The following is a 21,020-nucleotide window of genomic DNA, read 5'->3' as shown; positions in this document are numbered from 1 at the left end:
GAAAACTAAGGAGAACGAGCTTACGAGATCCACGTACAATCCTAGTTCATTCAGGGTTGAAGACAAATCGTTACTTGTTCTTCCTTTTTACAATGTAAACCTATGAAAAAGCCTTATCCAACAGTTGTGTACGACACAGAAGTCGCGGCGTGTAGAAGAGATAGCGCGCTCTAACTATATTAAACTTTCTCCAAGGAAGTTCGATCTTTCTCCCCTATACACATACATGTATCATTTTGCCATATTCTTTCATCCGATTCCTATGGAAAGTGAGACCGCCGGTCGTCAGACTACAGCGTTATTAATCGTTAACAAAAGTGTTTGGTTACTCCATCGAGAGAGTCGTCCGTTGAAATGTTCAAATTTCAAGGAAATCCACGTGTAATCGCGTGAATGGAAATTGGAACATTTGCGAATGAACGAACGAACGAACGAACGAACGAACGAACGAACGAACGAACGAACGAACGAACGAACGAACGAACGAACGAACGAACGAACGAACGAACGAACGAACGAACGAACGAACGAACGAACGAACGAAAGAAAGAAAGAAAGAAAGAAAGAAAGAAAGAAAGAAAGAAAGAAAGAAAGAAAGAAAGGGAGAGCGCTATCGATTTGGCGGAGTAGCGAAAAGAAGAACCATTTGAACACACACATATACACAGACGCGTCATTGCACGTGCTTACGACGTAGAGACGAAAAAAAGCATTACGTTAATTGTATCCGTGGATAACGCTTTCATTCCACGGCAAGCATTAAGACAACACATGAATATATCGCGATTCTTGATCCTGTTTTTCATACATCGAAAAATACTCGTTGAAAAAGAGCAAAAACAAAAAAAAAAGATAAAAATAAAAAAAAAAGAACAGCCGCAAGGCATTTGAAGTACGTAACGCGACAAAGAGACTGTAGACAAGTGGATACTTTTCATGCGCGCGTCATCGTACTCATACACCGTTAATACACTTCTCACCTATTGATGCCACGCGTTATCAAAATCCAAGATTTTCCTTTTCGACACTGACACATTAGTTTTTTTTTTCTCTGAATTTCTCACGATATATTTTTGTTACTAGTTTCTTTCCTTCTGTTCTACAATATAATTAGCGTGTGGCGTAACCAATCACAACATTGGTACAGTTGATGGAAGAATTGTAGCGCGGTCAGAAAAGAATCAGGATTCTAAATGATAAAAAGAAAAGAAGATAGCGTCGCGTGTCCAAGGGTTCACGATAGTTTCGTAAGGAAGCTGAATGCATTCTCGACCGATATCCCTCGCATTGTATACCTTTTTACAGACTACATATTCCGTTCAATTTGCTTTCCCTCGAACCGCGAACATCGCCTATTTTCGCTTTCGAACGGAAAGCGTGTGTCGCATAGAAATGAACTCAATATCGATCGAGCATGCGTCGTGACAAACGTGTATCGTCAGTATGTTAATAACTTGAATGTAGGCTTTCTCAAAGGCAAATTCTAATGTGTACGAGTGAGTACAAGCCTCTGTTTAAGGCAAAACAACATAATCAGAATAAGGAGGAAAATCCACGGCCATAATAATATAGATCTATAAATTGTAATAAGAAGAGCGTGTGTGCTTTCGAAAAAAAATTCAGTGTGCGAGCAAAGTTATACGCGTGAGTCTCTCGTCCGTATGAGTGTGTATTGCGATATGCAAATGCGTGCGTGTGGGTATGCGCGCATATGCATGAGTGTATGTGCGAGTTGCGAATGAAGGAATGATATGATATTTAGCGTTTAAAAGTTACGCGCTAAGATACCGCTGCGCTATACCGACGTCCGCGTCTTTCATCGACCGTAATTCTCAATGTCGAATGGGTCACGCGTTTGATGCAACCATTGAAAATCACGCGAATCGGCTACAACTATCGTACAAACAAACAGTCTCGGCATATCGCAACGGTGTTAAAGCTCTTACGCGTGAAACGCGCGACATCGCTTGTGAGTTTCTTCTGGGCTGAGGATACATTTAGACCCCGTTTCCCTTTGCGTCTCCGTCCTCGAATCAAAAAGGAACGATCACGATCACGATCACGAGTGTATCAACTTGACGAGGGAAAAAGGTGTGTATTGCATACGCCCTGGAAGAAACAGCATTTCCGTGTTACGTTCTTTTCTTCTTCTTCTCCTTTTTGTTTTTTTCTTATTTTAAAAGAAGCGGTATGAAAGGAGAGAAAAAAAGAAAAAAAAATGTCCTTAAGAAATGAATAAAAAAGAAATTTCACGGACAACTTTTAAAAAAGTGAACATAATGTTTTTTTTCTTCTTCTTCTTCTTCTCATTATTTTTACGATTGTCTTTGCTTTTTCAGTATTGCAACTCATTTCGTATTGTGAATATTCACAAAGAAGAAACCCCCGCCCGTCGTTCTTCTCCTTCATCGATTTTCAGATGGTCTCTATCTGTTATACCGTTGTCAAGAATTATGAATCGATCGTGAGAACGATAGATAACTCGTCCCTTTTTTCTATGAAAAAAAAGACGCGAAACAATAAAGGTGGTGGGTGGTGTGTATGTGTTCTCTTTCGCACGGAACCCGAGCGAATGAGCAAGAAAGACAGAGGGACAATGGTGATTGGAGGAGAGAGAGTCCATTTTGCATTACAGAAATGAATATGTGAAGTGTTATCTTCTTCAACTTCATACGTATAGTTTTCGTATAGACAGGAGAAGCTGGAGGAAAGTGAGAGAAAGAGAGAGAGAGAGAGAGAGAGAGAGAGAGAGTGGGGGGGTTTTTCGGAGTTTGGACTCGTCCAACTTGCGAACGGCATTGTTTTTTTCTGTGTAAAAGCGAGCAAGTCCCATGAGAACTTTGTAAGCTTCCTAATAAAATAGCATTTAATCCATAAACCGCTGAATGGATTTAGCTGTTTGCGTTCCAAATGCGTTACCTCTAACTTCTCGTTGCATTTATTCTTCGTACACGCTGTTCCTCGGTGTGTATCGATCAAATATACTATACCCTCCTCCTTAAAGAATGTCACCCTGTCAACACGGGACACAACAGTGATCGTTCTGCGCGACCAACGAACCGCTGGATACCGAACGGAACGGACAACTGTCGTGTGTGCCTATGGATCGAAGCAATTCGTGCGATTCGAATTCATCTTCCGTGGGAAAAACACTGGAAAAACCACCGCCACTCTTTAAACTTTATTTTTCCAAGGACAGATTGGTTGGCAAATCGAACGTATGCATTTCGAGAATCAACGGTACATATTCGGGATTTTTCTTTATTTTTCTTTACTGAAATCGTATCGCTTTTACTCCTCGCGCGCGAGAAGCAATACAAGCTAAATCGATGCTACTTTGGCTGCAGGTGGTGATTCGATCACGCCTAAATTCTACTCCAAAGAATACGACAATACGGTGAATGATTTGAACACGGTTGACACGCACCACGAAGGAAGTACGGAAGAAGAGGAAAATGGTTGTAAAGATACCAGACGTCGGCCACTGCTTACCAGCCACGCGTAATTTCAATTATTTTCTGTGAAAACCAGGCATGCTGGCAGATTTCACTTTTTTCCCCTTAAACAGCCTTGAACAACCTTTGGTCTCCTTTCGTGACTTTAGGTACGGCTGGTGGCACGAACGAGGAGGAATACAACGGTTAGACTCGCGATTCGACTTCCGTAAAAAAACATCGGATTTGGTAATCTTAGGAGTAAAGTTATACTCGGAGGATCGAAAACTTACACGCTGTTAAAAATGAAAATGAAAAGGCAAGGTGACTACGCGACGCAGAGCGCGGCGAATCGAAATGAAACGAAACGAATGTTCCGGTCTTTCGAATAGGTTAGTTGTTTTCAAAGAAGCGGGGCTAGCGTAAAAAGCACAGCAGCGCCTGTCGCGGGTGGTTCAGGTAGCGACGGTTGTCGCGCGATCGATCTCTCGGTTTCCCGCCACCTCGAGATCCTCGGACCGGCAACCAATCGGATATGAGACCAAGAGAATACCTCGAATCGTTGCGAACGATTCGAGCAATTGGAACTCGGCTCTAGCGATTGTTTTCCGCCCGTACGACCAGTGGCGATTGAAAAAAGGGTATTGCGACGGGATTCCGCCAAAAATGAATTCCGGCGTGGCGGAGCATACGAGACTTGGTGAGGATTGTCTCAAGAATTCCGAAGAATTTTCGCCTCCTGAGAGGTAAGTCTATCTTTCGGCCATCTCCCACGTTTCGAAGAAGCTGCAAAGTTTCGGTAATCACCGTGTACATCTTTCTTACCTGTTGCTCAAGGTGATGCAGGTGCATATTTTCGCGCGCACAGGTAAGGTTAAGAACCTCTGCCAGTGGTGAATCGGTCGTTCTATTCATCCGATGCAGTAGATGTTCGTTCTTTTCAACTTTGCTTCGCTTCGCTTCGATTTCGTTTATCTATCGAGAAACACCAGATTTATCCACGACTACAATTTATCAACGAAACATATCAGAACAATTATTTTTCAACAATGTTCTTCGTTTAGTTCTACCGCGGCTTCAGGAAAACAATCTTTATTTCTCGTTTGAAGAATTGACAAGCGATTATTCCAAGATTTATCGAAACCTATGTTCTTTATTTTAGATTTAGACTATGTTTCGGAACGATCCAAGGATTGAGTTTTTCGGTTTATAGATGTTACTAGTGACCGAGCAATGGAGTCGTGACTTTTTCATTGCAAACATCTTCTTCGAATTTCCTCCAATTACATCCTTCTTCTTATTCTCACGTATCGTTTATTTCTTCTATGTGTTCCCTCGAATCTTCTTTAACGTTCTTCGCGCAATATGCGCGTTATGTTATCGAATAAATTAAGTTACACCTTTTCTTTTGAAAAATGCTGTTTAAAGTAGTAGTACTAATTAATTGCAAATCTTTGCATTGTGGTTGGTAATAGTTATGTTTACTAGGGACCGTTCAATCTTTCCCCTTCATCTTGTTTGTTTGGAACTATAAATTCCATTGATGGTGACCTTTAGTCTATAAACATTTTCAATTTAAATTGAGCTTAATAACTTAGACGTTTAAGTCCTTTCTCTGTGGCTTACAAGTTTTGTTCTATATACTTTTGCGAGGCAAATTGTACTCGTTTAAGGACAAATTGTGGAATTACTATGTCCAAAGGATCGCCTTCTTCACCCTGGTGGAACAGGTTGTTTTTTATATGTAATCGATCAAAGCAACTAGTATATTTATTCAAGGATATGTTGCCATCTGTCTTATTTGTATAAATGTCTTTTACAGCAAACGGCTACGCTTAGATGACAGCTGTAATAACAATTTAAATAGTACTTTGAACAGTGCATCCAAAAATAATGCAAAATGGTCCTGTTCCGGCGATGGAAATCTCGTAGAACCAGAAATTTTAGAAGATATGGGTGTTAGTATGCTAGAAGATGAAGCATCCAGTTGCGAAAGTACAAAAAAGTCTCAGTCTCAGGAGCATACAACCTCACCAGCTAGTTCAAATAATGGTAGGCAATGTGAAAAAGTCAACAGTTTCGAGAGTCAAGAAAATAGTATCTATAGAGCTTCCAGCTTCGAAACTGTCGTTATGGATAGGTTTGTATTTTCACTTGATCAATTCTTCCATTCCCTCTCCTTAAATTTTCTCATGCTACTGAAGATTATGCTCGTAGATTAAGTCAAGATCCGTACGAATCGGACGAACCTGCGATATATTCAAACGCTGGAAACGAATCTGGTTATTCCTCTAGAATGGAATTAGATAATTTTGTCGATACGAAAGAAACCTTTCCCAAGGACAGTCTAAACGTTTCATCTGGGAAAAGTAGTCTTGAACAATTCTACCTCTACAGAAGAAAAAGAAAACCTTCGATCGTCGGTGAAGATAAGTTCAACAAATTATCCGATGAGATGATTTTAATGATCCTAAAATGGCTTCCAAAGAAATGTTTGGTAAGATTACGAATTAACAGGAAGAAATGATAAAAGCAGTTTCTTGCCAAACTGTATAAGCAATGTTACGTTATTCTATCACGATCTCTATTTTTAGGTCCGTTCCATGTTGGTTTGTAAACGATGGTGTCAAATAGCGCGAGACGAAGCGTTATGGAGCAGATTGGATTTAGGCAGTAAAGTGTTAAACGAAGGCACATTGGGGCACATATTACCACGAGGCGTTCAAATACTTCGACTTGCTCAAGCAGAAATTGCAGATATTGTTTTTCTTGAAAATAGCGAAGTTTTCATCGATTGTTACGTTAGTAAATTGCAATATTTAGACCTCTCAATGGCGGTCATTTCTCCAGATGGATTGGCTATGTTACTCTCTAAGTGTAAATATCTGAAAAAATTATCTCTAGAAAAATGTACAGTGAACAGATCATGTTGCAAAGCTATCACTGATAATAATGATTTAGAAATTTTAAATTTAACAATGTGCGAGGGTATGGATGTTGAATGTATCAAGGATTTGATGAAACTTACAAAGTAAGCAAAATCACTTGCATTGGCATTGCTTGATTAGAAGTTTAGTAGCTTTAAATCATCCATTTTATACTTACAGCCTTAGTGCCGTCAACTTGGCTTGGTGTGGTCTCGATGTCGAATCTATGATGTTACTTTGTAAATCTCTACCTCCGTCTGTTACGCGTTTAAGTATAGCTGGCTGCAGAAAAACAGTGACCGACGATAGTAAGTATAGTATTTTCTTTATTTTATTCTTTATCAAAAACTATTCTGCTACTTTTTTCCCATTTCAGATATCAAGGACTTGGTGAAAAGTTGCCCGGATATGGTAGAATTAGACTTGAGCGATTGTACTATGCTTACGATGAATACTGTTCGTAATTTACTTGATTTATCGAAATTAGAGCATTTGTCGCTTAGTCGCTGTTACGGTATACCTCCGTCGACGTATGTAACATTGGCGTATATGCCATCTTTGCTGTACTTGGACGTTTTTGGTTTAATACCTGAGCCGGCGCTGAAAACATTACAAGTTACCTGCGGCGAAACCCAACTTAACAAGTTCCTATATAGTTCGATCGCGAGACCGACGGTCGGTGTCCGAAGAACGAGTATTTGGGGGCTTCGCGTTAGAGATTGAACATAAGTATTGTATCGGGTTGTTTCTTCTACTCTTTTTTTTTTCTTTTTTTTTTTCTTACACGAATAACGGTAAAGACCAACTGAAAGCCAAAGGAAAACTGAGATGTACGTGTGTGCCTTTCCACAAAGTGTCTTCTTATCTATCAAGAGACTGATTTTACGATTCTATCAAAATAAATTTAAAGCAATATACTTTTTGTATATCATTCTCTTTGTCTTTCATTTATCAATTACGTTTTAGGTTCGTCAATATACATATATCAGTATTTACATAGGAGGAATAAAAATAGTTGGTTGCCGACAGTGTATGTACTATATCGAGGAAAATATTAAAAAGTCGACCGTTGTTTTAGTCAAACCACACCATTACATTTACATAATTCATGGTACAGTGCGTGTCTACCGCAAATATTTATCACATTAGGCAGAACTTAAACTGACCAAGTATATGTATATTTCGTCGAAAGAACGAACTATGCAGATTTGATGGTTTTAGTCTGATAGGAATCACGTTTATGGTGTTTCCTCGATTAAACAATACTTCACAAATGCACGATTTATCTACCTGGTGGGGCTGTGTGAACATATTTTATTCGTAGCCTTATTTTCTTCCATTATGTACATTATTACGTTTTATTTTTACGAAACGTACCGTTTTTAATTGAATTTGTACTTTATTGCTTGTCATTTCTTTTTAAAGCGATATCGATACTGATAGCAAAGTGGGTTCTTATTTTTCAACCAATAAACTATACAATATAGAAGGTGAACCACAAGGTAATTTAACCATAAAAGTTGTATGAAAAATAAAAACTTGGATGCTATTAATTATTATCAACAGTACACGTTAATTAGTTATCCATCAGTTTGATTTCTTCGTTTTCCCCCAATAACTAAACAAGATAAATTCAGACTTCTTAATGAATAACAATAAAAAGATATTAGACATTTATTAATGATCGTGAGAATACAGGAAAGCGCTGTTCAAATGTTTTCGTCCAATTATTTCACCTTGTACGTATTTAACATCACTATATCGCACTGTAAGCACAGTACTTACAGATTAACCAATTACACGAAAATTCCTTTTTTACATATATCAATGATACTCTACTATCGACTTACAATTTACTAGTCAGGGCTCCTGAGTATTTTCATTAACCTAGACTTAACGTTATATACTTCTTAATACGAAATGGCAGACTTTTTGGTATGAAATGTTATATTTCCGCATTGAGAAATTCGTTTGAACGTCACCGAAAATAAAGGCGGAAACGAAGAGGGAAGCGATACTTCAAAATTAATATTTGAATTTTAATCGTTCGTAGATTTAAAACATTTTTAGCTCTCTCTTCAAACTGCATTCGAGTTACATGCTACTAGCGCATTCATTGCCAGTAAACGCACATTACGCTCGCGCGTGTGTGTGCGTGCGTGTGTATATATCGCGTACGTAAAATTTAGTCAAGCTAGGAATTTACATTACTAACAAATGTACTTCTACCTTACAATATTTATACACGCACGTTTTGTATAGAAAACAAGAAATGAACGTTAAAGTCATCTTCTTTCAACAATGTCATTTACACCTTCTCCGTTATCATTTAGTACTAATCCATTTCTTAATAACACATTACTTAATATTTGCAATCTTTCACGCTGCAGTAATGATCGATTAAGCTGCAGTCACAGTAGCTGTTTCGATTGGCGATCCAACCGTAACTTTTGACTTCACAGGCTGAACCTCTGTTTCTTTTTCAGTGGCATAAATCGACTTTGACTCTTGCCTTTCTTGTTCACTCTGCCACTGAACCTGTAACAGAAAAAAAGAGGCACAAATTTTTATAGAATAAACCTTTCAAGGCGCAAGATGCGTATTAATCGTTAACTAATTATCATTGCAACAGGATAATTTCATTAGATCGATCAATTACCTTCTGCTTGTGCTGCTTATTAGCATCTTTGCATTTATCTATAACCATTTGTTCCGTTAATACACCGTCTTCAGAAGCATAGGCCGCTGCTTGCCAGGTGACGCCCAATTTTGCTAATTCTCTTCCAGACATTCCTTCGGTCATTTCAGCAATTTTACTGCAAAGTACGCTGTAATCGAATTGTGCGACCTTTAATCTCTTGTTACCTTCGATCGCCGGTTGAAGAACAAATTTATCGAAGTAAAGACGAACTAAACGTTCGCGTTCTTCTTTTCCTGGTAGACGGAATTCTACCATCTCGTCTAGTCTGTCGTTTACAGCCCAGTCGAATTGTTCCGGGGTATTCGAAGCGAGAACCAACATGAATTTGTTACTCTGCTCGCCAGTTCTGTAGAGGAACGCGTTTAACATCGCTCTCAGATCTTCTGATATACGTTCGCTGGATCGTTTCCTTAAAAAGGCATCCGCCTCGTCGATGAAAAGCAGGAGACCTTTCCTAGAGGTTACCGCCCAGTCGAAGACTTTATGAATAGCAGTGACACCATCTCGACCCAATGGTGCCAGATCGCCACCAGTTACGATCGCGTAGTCCATACCAGAGTGTTCCGCTAATTTTTTGGCGAACATAGTCTTACCGGTTCCAGGGGGACCGTGCATTAATATATTTCTATACATTCCGCGATTCTGTTTCGTGTTTTTCGTAGCTATCGCGATATCGCGTAATCTTTCTTCAAGCTTCGGTGCCAAAACAACACCAGACAATGCGTCGGTCTGCTTAGTTTCCAGTTTCTTCACTGCTTTGATAGGATGCCGTATCGTATCCAATGCTGTGAATCTGGAAGTTTCTCGAACCAAAGACGGTTTGCCCAACCGCGACTCTATGTACCGTGCTGCTATACCCGTTGTACCTTTCGCGCTATATACACCGAGAGCCAGCAGAGACAAACCTCCTGCGGCAGCGAGAATTTTATCCCAGTCTTGAAGGAAAGCCGTCAAGCCGGTGCCCAATACCGAACCGGCGGTTCTGAAACAACGTTCGACAAATATAAATCAATATTTTCAATCTCCTTGTCATTACTTGGTTACTCGTTTACTCACTTTATAGATTCCAAAACTGTGACTCGTTTTTCAGATGCTTCCACTCTGATTCGTTCTAAATTCAGATCTTGATTTTCCCTATCTATCTTTGCTTTTGCTATAATCTTTGCTTCTAACTTTTTCATCTCATTTTTATGCCTCAAATCCATTTCATGTTCTACAGTAGCTTTCCTCATTGCTTCCTGTTTTGCCACTGACTCTTCTTGTCTCTTTAAATTCTCATCGTTCATTCTCTGTTGTTGCATTAGCTGATCGTCATACCGCTTCCTCACCAATTGATCTTGATACTGTGCTCTCATTTGATGTTGTTTAGTTTCTTCTTGTATACTTTTTCTTCTCTCTTCCCCTTCAATACGTTTTTGCTCAATTTTCATTTGTTCTATGCTAGCCTCATATTTTTTCACTTCTGCTTGCCTTTCCATCTGTTTGGTACTTTCTTGCATTTTGGAAAGTTCCAATGCTTCTTTGGCATGTACTGTAGAAATAAGTGGATGGTAAGAATTCCTTTTATAAATTTTGCTGACTGGTATATGCAAAGCTAGGTACTATACAGCTAACAACTAGTATTATACGATATATATATTTTATTCTGATTGATAATCCAGGACCGGTTTTCTGTAATCGAAAGTTTGATGAAAAGTTGAGGAAAAAGCGACGAATAAAAGACGAAGTACTAAGGGTGTTCTAAGATCGTCGCGTCGACGCTTATGTTTCTCAAATATATTTACAGGTTTACACGACATGGTCATTTTCATTGATGAAACGAATGTTTTAAAACTCCACTCGATAAGGAATCGTTGCATCATCATGAAGTTAGGTGTTGGAGTATCGTGCCATAGGAAGCACGAGGTCCTTAACCTAAGAAATCGTTTTCTGCTTACGTAACTTCCTGCAATGATTTCATCGAACGGTAAAGTTTAATTTTGAAAACGTGACCGATCGTACCGGATTTTTCGAGTTCCCTGGCAGCTGCCGCTGCTCTTTCCAAGGCAGTCGAATCGAATCGATAGGATTCCATTTGAGAGGATTTAGGTGGTGGTGTATGACCATCATCTCCACCACCACTCGCACCGGGTACTTGTGGTTGTATAAATTGGGAAAAGTCTTGGGGTTGTGCGTTGCGATATCCAAAAAGCCACGACATGATGTAGCCTGGTTAAAAATGTCGTTAAAACCGGTTGATAGAACGTGTGTCTCTCACTTTTTTCGTTACTCTACCGACACGAGAAATTCCCGCGTGCACTACTAACGTGAAAGCTGAAACAAGTGGACTCCGGACCGGTGCCTCTCGCATCTTGGCTGAACAACGAAACGCACGGATCATCGAAACATTTTCAAAATGTTTCCTTGGCCAAGTTCCACTGTATATTCCTGTTCCATGAAATTTCTATAAGAAATTTCCAAACGATGAAACGTCAGAAGTATTTGGAAATAATTTGGAAACTTTTTTGTCACGGAGACGTCAATGTTTTCACATTTCGAACCGCTTAAAAATTATTTTACTATTCTTTAATTATTTATACATATGTACATACAAATTAATCATTGTAACCAGAATTAATAAACATTTCATTCACATGTTAATCTAAGAAGTTATTATTTGTTTGATTTGCAAATTCGATAAATGTTCTACTAAATACTTATGCAAGTGTTCTACCACAGACGTACAGGATAGACCTACTATGTATAAGTACTTAAATATTTAAACAGCATCTTATGGGACCTTTTGTCCGGGACTTTGGGGCCGAGAAGTCCTATAGATATATATATATATAAGTACTTATTCCCATATAACTCGTTGAGATATTTATCAATACGCAAATAAATAAGGCAAGGAAAGGATAGCACTATTTGGAGTAATGAGTTAGACAAGGAAACGAATAGCGGTAGACAAGGATAGCAACAGTGGCGAGTGTTAGACAAGGAGAGGAATAGGTATAGACAAGGAGAGAAAATGCTAAACCGACGCCATCTTGTATTTGGTGACGGGAACTACGACTTTTCAACAGGAACACAGAATATAAACAGAGGTATTAGACAATGAACGCACTACTGTGCGAGAAGGATAGAGAGAAACGTTTCCTATTGGTCCGTGGGTATCTAAGCTCCGCCTTCTGATGGCGGCCGGGTCGACATCAAGTCGGCCGGGGAAGAATCATTAATAACTGAATAATTGCGGTGATTTTGTGAACTTTTAGGATTGAAGAATGATGTGCGGACCTTCAGCAACTTTCACATATAGATTTTAATGCACTAGACCCTTTCGATAATTAGTTATTAACAATTTTAGTGCGCAATGTTGGGAACGATACCGCATATCTTTACGGTTATTCAATAATTTCATAGCTTTCTACTAAATTCCTATGCGAATAACTACATGCGTTTGGAAAATAACTCCTTTGGCTAGATTCTCATATCATTTTTATTAACATATTCGGTTTAGTTTAAGAGTTATTAAACATTATAAGGGAGAGTTCATCGCACTCGAGTATAGTCAACTGTTATAAACAATTCCTAATATCTAAGTAGTAATGGACACCACTTACGCTACTGAGCTAATTGCAGAATATAGATAAAAGTCCATTCGACATTCTACATGGTTCAAAGTGCATAATTAGTCACACATTTCTGTTGAAACAACCTCGTAGTCTGAGAGTTGTGCCGTACAGCATTTCTGCTGCTGTTGCTCCGATATCTTCGTTGAAGCTGGTTCTAAGTCCTAACAGTACTGTGGGTAAAATGTCAATCCGTTTCTTGTATGGCAGATTACACATTATGGCAGCTTTCAATGATCTGTGCCACCTTTCTATCATGCCATTTGCTGCTGGGTGGTATGCCGTTGTTCTGATCCTATTACAACCTAAAAGATTTGTCAATTTGTTGAAGTGTTACTACAAATTGTGCACCTCTGTCTGTTGTTATGGTTTCTGGTGCTCCGAACCGTTTTTTCTTTCTTTCCGCTGAATCACGTCGGGGTCGCCAATTGCTACAGACGCGTTCTTCTTTATCCACCCACGCGGGAAGTAGGAGCAAGAGCTTTCTCTTTATAGGTGTCCATTTTACCACACGAGTACTTATGTATAACAAATAAACTCTTTGAAACTATTAACACGATATATAAAAATACAAAATCCTCTATCTCTTCACGCTTGCTTTACAGTATGTCCTTCACCCCTTGACTCGCTTTTATTAACTGACCCTCGGCTGCTACTCCTGGAACAAACGTTAAGAAAAGATGGCGCTGGCCGCTGGCTCCCTCCCGCGCACACCAACCACTTCCGGCGTTCGTCGGTATCCCGTAAACGAACACGCTTTCCGCTTTGGCGGATCGCGGTAGACGCTGCCACATAAAAATTCTCTATCCTTGTCAAACCCTATTCCTTCCTTTGTCTAACTCGTTTCTCTAGTTCTGTCCTTTATTTCTTTCCTTGTCTTACTCATTTCTCTAGTGCTCTCCTTTTATCAGTTATATCCTTGTATCAATTTTAATCTGCGTAATACATGCAATTTTGCTCTAATTTACAATAAATATTATTGGAAGCGAAGAATTCAAAGAATTTTCATTATACTGTAATAAAAAATATGAGAAGATAATTTTGAGAGATCAGCACTGCCACGCAATCCAATATATGGAAATATTTTTAGGTGCAATTTTAATAAAAGAGGATTTTTTACATCTGTCGACTTTACCATCTTCGATGGTTGGATTGTATGTACATAATTCCTAAACTCACCGCTTTATGCATATCACAAAGGGCAAAAGAAATAATGTACTCTGATTTTTTGCACGATCGGTATTTCAGAACGTTGGAGAGAAAAATACATTACGTGTTAGGTCTATCCTATACCTCGTCTGTGGCTCTACTATGTAGAAGTTGGAACATCTGAATTTCAAATTATGACCGCTGAATCCATGAAACGTTGAGCGTATAACACGAGGGATGGCGCTTTGAACACGTGAATCGCGGAGGCGACGCGAAACGTTTGAGATCATCGTACGATATCGTTTCACAGTAACATAAAGTAGGAGATCGGAGCAGAAGTTGTAAAAAATGTTTTAGGAATTTGATGGCAATCGTTTAATTACGCTAACAAAATGTAAATTTTTTTATCGAATATTTCCAAGTGAATTGCGGAAAAGTGCGCATAACGCGGAAGACGATACATAGTACCACGTAGTAGTTGCTACGTCGATAATGTCGTTGATTTTAACGCAGCAAGGTTCCGGTGATTCGGTGAATGTGCTCTTTTCAAACATGGAGAGGTTACTCGTTTGAAATAATATGTGGGATTTAGGAAACCGGGGTATTATCGCGTTAGTAAGTGCGTTGAGTGGGTGTGTGTTTCTTTACAACGTATGGGGCCCGATTCTTATTCTAACAATTTCATTGTTTCTCACTATTTACGCGTGTTACTCTTTAATCATCAACGACAGTTTATTGTCGCCACACGCGTTTCTTCTGTTTGATTATTGCAAACAGCTCTCTTTCGGAGTTCGTATAAGCTTCGAGGCTGTCTTAGATCACGTTTATTGGTACACTGGTCAGTTTTTGGAATCTGCGAATCTTCGTTTTCGTAACCGATACCTAACCCAATCTAGGATGGAAAGACGTCGAGGATCTCATTATCAACTTAGCTCCGATCCTTATTCAACTAGAGAAAGAAGCACTTCCAGTTTTGGATCGATCGCTCAACTGAGTCCGATCGGAAGGAATGTACAGAAAGCCGATATTGCGAACCATATCAGCAACAAGAATAGATTCTATCACGACTCGGAGCATTCGTCGTACGATGACAATCCGTTCGCCATAAAACACACCTCGACGCCAATGTTTCCGCGGAACAAGGAGGAATTTGAAAACCAACCACTCCAAGTATCACCAGTGGATGAAACTTTATCAAGGAGAACATCCCTCTCGTACAGGCAGGATCACCCCCTGACACAAGAAGGAAATAGATCATATTTTGGGGCAGAAGGATCCTCCTTGTGGGGTAATTGCGTAAGTCCTAAAGAAAGAACGGACGCAAAGGTAGGAGGAGAAAGGAAAGCAGTTCAAACGGTCGCAGGACCTTTGTTGGCAACAACTAGATACAATATAGACTCGAAGTAAGCATCCGATTGATTTAGTTTACAGCAGAGATCTGTATTTTCCACAATTAAGCACATTTCTAATTGAATTTCAGAGTGTACAATGACATATCATCTCCAGGACTTACAACTCGCCTGAGGAAATACGCAGCAGAAGCGAACAACAAATTAACTCATCAATCTCAATATCGGGTGGGACAATTTCCAAGAGTTAATCTTAACGCTAGTCCAGTTCCGTTGATAAACGCCAAGTCTGTGAAAACAAGAACGCCAGTGACAATTAGAGTGGCGCCACCTAATATCATTCGATATTCTCCACCGTCGAAGCAGAAAATTTTGACAAGTTTACATCAGATGGACGATAGCTGTTCGCCGCCTAGCGTTGTTCAAGCATTAAGGGAGATATCGTTGAAGAGGCACGCGTCGAGGGAAGACGTGGTTTCTGAGTTAGCGAAGAAACAACGAACAGGTGGCCTTGTTAACAAAGAATCGAATGAAACGAAGGATGAAACGAAGCAAAAGAGGAGCAGAGACGACTCTCTGAAATCGGAGGAGGAGGAGATTTCACCACAAAGTAAAAGCGTTCGACCAACGAAACGAACTAAAACACCTTCGTGTTACGACATCATAAACTCACTAAGTTCTAGCAGGCACGTTGTTTCCGGTGTGAAAAGGAAAGCTCGTAAGTAACGAACGGAAATTGTAATCGTTTAGCGAGGTGCATAGAGTTTATCCTTGTACATATCACGCGGCTGTGGTTGTTTCAGGAGATTTTTCGCGTAGCGGAACGCCAGATTTTGAAAAACATTTCAAATCTTTGGAGTGCGTGCAGAGTACTAGCACGCAGACGTTGCCTCAAGTTCACAACACGAGTCTGAACCATCGTCGAAGTAGCCACGACGAGGGGACGGAAAAGGGAAGTAATTCGGACGCGTGTAACTACGTGGCTAAGCTAGAGGAACACTTACCGCTAAAGGGAATATTGAAAACGAGTAATAGAAGCGTAGAGATGGAGACGGATAGTGGTAAAGAACATATGCAGACGGCGGCGACTCGTTCAAGTCCGCAGTGCAGCGACAAGGATAGATCGATAGAATCTGCCGGCGAATCGGTGAGATTAACGCACAAGTTATTTATGAGAGCAGAACCGGAGAGGAACGAGAAGTTGCGGATGCTGGTTGAAGAGCAAGGTAACATACGAGCAAAATTCACCACCGACGACGTGGAAGAGATCAAAAAGGAGGACATCGCGGATATGAGACAAACGAGCATGAAGGCGAGACTTCAGAGCATGTTCGATGCCATATCTGGTAAAGGTAAGTAAGAGAGGAGAGTTTTACGCGAAAGTGTGTCAACGATTTTTTATTTATAATTTATCGTTGATCCACGTTTACAGCAGCCAGTCGAATCAATCCGGACGTGGTCATTCAAGCGGAGGAAACGAACGCTGAAACATCGGTCGCGTGTCCCGTGATATGCGTGACTCTTAATTCTTCGACCACCACTACGAACGTGAATACCACGCCTATTTCTACGTCGGCCGTCGTTCCTAGTCCTGGTACTAGTGAATCAGAAACAAAGTCGCCGAAACACGTGGTCTTTAATTTACCGAGCAAAGAGTCGAATGGAAATGTTCAGCAGATAGCCGGTACGTTCGCTAGAACAAGCGAAACCGTTCCAACAACCCCAGTGACAGATAAAAAGAAGACGACTAGCGCTTCTGGAATTTCGTTTGCACCATCCGTAATCGTATCACAGCCTATTGTTTCGAACGCAAATGCACCAGCTGTTGCGAGTTCCTCGACGAATTCGAACGTACAAATTTTCAATGTTGACAAATCAACGGGAACCACCAGCATCGTCACCACTACGGTGACAGGTAGCTCGCCTTTGGTCACGCTCGATGCTGCTACCGCGAATAAATCTCCGTTATTTGCCGCCGTACCTGTCATCACGGCCAATACCTTTGGAAAAGTTGCCGCCGCTGTACCGACGACGAACGTTTCGCAAGCCGCAGGAGTCGCCTCGCCCAGCTCGAACGTATCGTTCGGAATTTTTTCACCGTCCCAACAAGCGAACGTTCCAGAGACAACGGTTGCTACAGTCGAGAACAAGGAACGAACCGTAGGATCTACTTCGACTGACGGCGACGTTTTTGACAACACCAGCATTTTTATTGGAATAACGGCCACGTTACTTCGTTGGAATAATACCGGTGGTTTGACCACGACCACGACCACGACCACGACCACGACCACGACCACGACCACGACCACGAGCACGAGCACGAGCACGAGCACGAGCACGACCACGTGCACGAGCTCGACCACGTTTGGAAGTAAGACTGTTAATTCGTCGACCAGTTCGAAACCCGGAACATTCGTGTTCGGATCCGCGGCAAATGCGTCACAGACTGGCGGAACATTTGGAAGTTCCACAATCGGTGGTAACGCTATTACGAGTACGGCTGCACAGACTGGTTCTACTACGAACGTCGTGGCCAGTGCTCCTATGCCATTCAAATCAAGCGCAGAACCTTCCCTACCGACGTTCGGATCAACTCCAAGCTCAACGTTTACGTTTCGTGCTCCACCTTCGTCATCGGCTAACGACGGCAAAGCTAACTTTTCTTTCGGTAATACGTCTACAGCGACGACTACAGGCTCGAACATGTCTGTGTTCGCCATGGGAAACAATACGACCACCACCACTACCAACAACAACGATAACAAAAACAACTCGACTCCAAGTTTTGGAACGTCAACGTCAACGAACGCCGGTTCTATATTTACCAGACCGATTTTGACGCCGTCGATTTTCGGAGCAACATCCACGCAACAAAGCAACCAGCAGCCTGCCTCAATTTTCGGTACATCTTCGAATTTAAAAGCAACCACAGCTGCCTTCACTGCTCCGAAGAGCACGGCTACCGGAATTTTCGGTTCGAACGTTTCCTCCACTTCCGTAGCATTTCCATCCACAACCTCGTCGATGCAGATCTTCTCCAACACTAGCAGTGGACCCGGTTCGGGAATACCGAGCACAACTCCCATGCCGGTATTTGGTTCTACCGGGAGTACGTCTGCTTCGGGAATATCTGGAGGAACGAATAGTGGAGCCGCCGGCATATTCTCCGGCGCTAGCTTGACCAGCTCGACGACAACAGTAACCACGTTCGGCACGACCAATAATATTTTCGACCAAGCGAACCCGTCGGCGGCTACGAATTTCAAGAGTGGCACATCGGTATTTGGAAGTAACACCGGTTCGACGTTGTTCGGTGCTCAAGCGAGCGGTACATCGTCCGCGTTTGGCGCCGCGAACGTCCCGAGCACCAACAACTTGGCTCCTTCTGCTTTCGGTTCCACCAACGTTTCCACGAGCAACACGCCGATTTTGCCGACTTTTGGTCAACCTAGTACCGCTACTTCCTCCGTGTTTGGCCCACAGACCAAGACGACTCTCGGCGTGCAGAGTTCCGCGTCGTCGCCTAATTTCGGTGTCGGAACCACCACCTCGATATTCGGAACAGAGAACCACGCCGGTGGTCAAAAGTTTGTGGCCTCGAACAGTGCTGCTTTCGGTTCTTTTACCGGGCAAATTGCCTTGCCGAATCGTACGTTCAATACTACTAGCACCAGCAACGTGAACACGAACGACGCGAACGCAAACGCAAACGCGAACGCGAACGCCTCCTCTGCCCCATTCGGCGAGGGCGGTAACAAGATTTCGCTGTTCGGACCACAAACCTCGGCGTTCGGAGCGCCCAACGTTTCTGCTCCCGCTCCCATTCCTGCACCCGCTCCTCTTCCTGCTGCTGCTCCCGCTACCGCACCCGCTCCCGTTCTCGTTCCCGCTCCTGTTCCCGCCTTCGGAACCACCAACACGAACAACGAGAATAACAATGCATCATCGGGTATATTCACTTTTGGGGCAAATCAGAAAGTACCGCAGCAAAATACCAGTTTCACCTTCGGTGGCAACAACTCATCTGCCCCTTCTACCTCCGCCGTACCTTTTCAATTTGGCGCGACTAGTTTGAATTCAGGTAAAATGATTGTTAATCTTCTTTTACGTTTTTGTTCTATCGATTCCCATTCGCTAACTGGTCTCAACGTGTTTAAAATTTAGGTACAGGATTCAATTTCGCCGCTCCGACGACCACTCCATCTATCAAGTTCGGAACAGCTAGTGCCACGCCGACGTTCAACGCTTCTACGCCTGGCACGTTCAGCATAGGAAGCGGTTCTACCGCGCCAAGATCCAGAAACATGCGAACCAGAAAACCGAGATGATGGAGAATGTAAATCTTGATATAGCACCTTAACAGAGGATTCTTCTTCGTTGAAATACAGCTGCGCGCGGCATTCGATCTCTCATTAATCTCATAATTCAAAATTGGTTACTGCGTTTCCACCGATTCTACCGCATAATTCAATGGATATGAATTTGACCGTTTTCGCCGTTGTTACACGTAATCACCGCTATAGTTATTATTGTCATCGACAAGAATTGTGTCTATGTAGTGTTGCGTCTCGCACACCGCAATTCGTTTTGAATATCACGGAGTTGTAAACACTGAAGCCTAGTGTAAAATGATATATTTACACTTTATTTGAATGTGTTACAATAATGTCGAGTCCTATCGCGATTCTCAAGTGAATTGCTCTTGAGCTCGTTGAATATTAGTTGAAATCTGAGTGAATGTCTTGGCGCGAATCTGCTTGAATGTGTCTACGTTTGTGCTTTTATAAATGTCGGTGGTGTGTTATTGGTCGGTCAGTCGCTGCGTGTTTGGGGTGGTTTGTGATTGGTATGTGTGTGTTAGCTTAGAGGTGTGTCTGAATTGTGCCTTCCGAAAGAGGGAGATTGTTGTTAAAAATATACGAATAACCGAGGAAAAACGGCACCTTTTTATGACCAGAAGGTTTTCAACTCCTGCGGTGTTTGAGTCGGGAGTAAAGCTATCGTAAAGTCATTTTTCCCGATCGTGACTGCTAAGAACGCGTTCGGTCCTTTGGAAGGACAATTCAAGGGCGTGGGTTTACGGCGGGTAAACGTGACTAACGCATTTTGTAACGATAAACCACCGAGACTTCGTTACGTTTACAATAGGTACGCAACAGTCGGAAAAGTCAACAAAAGCGAGCTCTCTCTGATTTGTGATAAAGCAAAGAAGAGCTGTTGTAGGACCTGAAGACTGCTCTCTTTTCTGGAGGGAAAGTGACACTTTCACGTGAGACATTCGTAAATGCCATACCGGGCTAGGTTAACTGTCTTTTCCATGTCATCCCTCTTTGCAATGGTGCACGACACTCTGTTCTAGAAACTGAAAAGAAAGTTGACAAGAGAGAGGTCCAGCTGTTCCATACCAATTGTTTTAGTAATTTTGGCCGTAGTGTCGTAAAAGGGTCTGATTTGCTGCAACTGTTACTCTTTGTCACTTCCGACCCATCCGCAGTTGCTTTACAGTCGGTGTGAGCATTGCAAGTTACGATTGTGGTGATGACGCGCAGGACGTTGTAGGCAGTAAAAAGGACATTGTGGATTTTGAAATTTCTCTCTGTATCGACTAGACCGAAGAGGCGAAGAAGGGAGAGGTCTTTGAGAATGTGCAATAAGTCTCATTATTCTCACCTTTTTCACAGTTTCTCATGAGGCACCTGAGGCTTCTTTGCAGAAGGCACCACCACATCAGGGTTGTTGGCATCCACTGTCACTCTTCGAGGTTCTCTATTTTACCTTTGTGCCTGTTCAACTTCTATTTTTACTCTTCTCGTTATAGGATTATACGATTGCTAATTATGGTGTTT

General features: G+C 41.6%; 4 protein-coding genes across 5 annotated transcripts; 3 read left to right on the top strand and 1 right to left on the bottom strand.

Annotated features, from left to right (window-relative positions):
* Window positions 1–3,101: 3,101 nt before the first annotated feature.
* On the top strand, window positions 3,102–3,737 carry LOC108579301. The gene is made up of 3 exons (XM_017942808.1): window positions 3,102–3,240; window positions 3,348–3,501; window positions 3,605–3,737. Exons 1-3 carry the CDS (start codon window positions 3,102–3,104, stop codon window positions 3,735–3,737), a joined length of 426 nt encoding a protein of 141 aa, XP_017798297.1.
* Window positions 3,738–4,100: 363 nt separating this feature from the next.
* Window positions 4,101–7,084, top strand: LOC108579384 (S-phase kinase-associated protein 2). Its single transcript, XM_017942912.1, has 6 exons — window positions 4,101–4,180; window positions 5,257–5,574; window positions 5,652–5,931; window positions 6,029–6,465; window positions 6,542–6,669; window positions 6,738–7,084. The coding sequence occupies exons 1-6, from the start codon at window positions 4,101–4,103 to the stop codon at window positions 7,082–7,084; spliced, it is 1,590 nt and encodes a 529-aa protein (XP_017798401.1).
* A 1,677-nt stretch (window positions 7,085–8,761) lies between these two features.
* LOC108579367 (ATPase family AAA domain-containing protein 3) lies at window positions 8,762–11,370 on the bottom strand. Its single transcript, XM_017942890.1, has 4 exons — window positions 11,064–11,370; window positions 10,119–10,593; window positions 9,021–10,044; window positions 8,762–8,899 (listed from the first exon to the last, which is right to left on the bottom strand). The coding sequence occupies exons 1-4, from the start codon at window positions 11,260–11,262 to the stop codon at window positions 8,762–8,764; spliced, it is 1,836 nt and encodes a 611-aa protein (XP_017798379.1). The 5' UTR covers window positions 11,263–11,370.
* A 2,893-nt stretch (window positions 11,371–14,263) lies between these two features.
* Window positions 14,264–19,770, top strand: LOC108579447 (mucin-5AC-like). Of its 2 annotated transcripts, none has more exons than XM_017942991.1 (5): window positions 14,264–15,225; window positions 15,303–15,889; window positions 15,975–16,523; window positions 16,604–19,255; window positions 19,339–19,770. In XM_017942991.1, the coding sequence occupies exons 1-5, from the start codon at window positions 14,402–14,404 to the stop codon at window positions 19,500–19,502; spliced, it is 4,776 nt and encodes a 1,591-aa protein (XP_017798480.1). In that variant the 5' UTR covers window positions 14,264–14,401; the 3' UTR covers window positions 19,503–19,770. The 2 variants fall into 2 exon arrangements, with proteins under 2 accessions (XP_017798480.1, XP_017798481.1); XM_017942992.1 differs by having other exon boundaries at window positions 14,704–15,225; window positions 16,607–19,255.
* Window positions 19,771–21,020: the final 1,250 nt, after the last annotated feature.

The sequence above is a fragment of the Habropoda laboriosa genome, unplaced genomic scaffold (genome assembly GCF_001263275.1).
Source record: "Habropoda laboriosa isolate 0110345459 unplaced genomic scaffold, ASM126327v1 scaffold76, whole genome shotgun sequence".
Lineage (NCBI taxonomy): Eukaryota > Metazoa > Arthropoda > Insecta > Hymenoptera > Apidae > Habropoda > Habropoda laboriosa.
The sequence above is the reverse complement of the archived record's forward strand: the minus strand, read 5'-3'. Positions and strand labels throughout refer to the sequence as shown.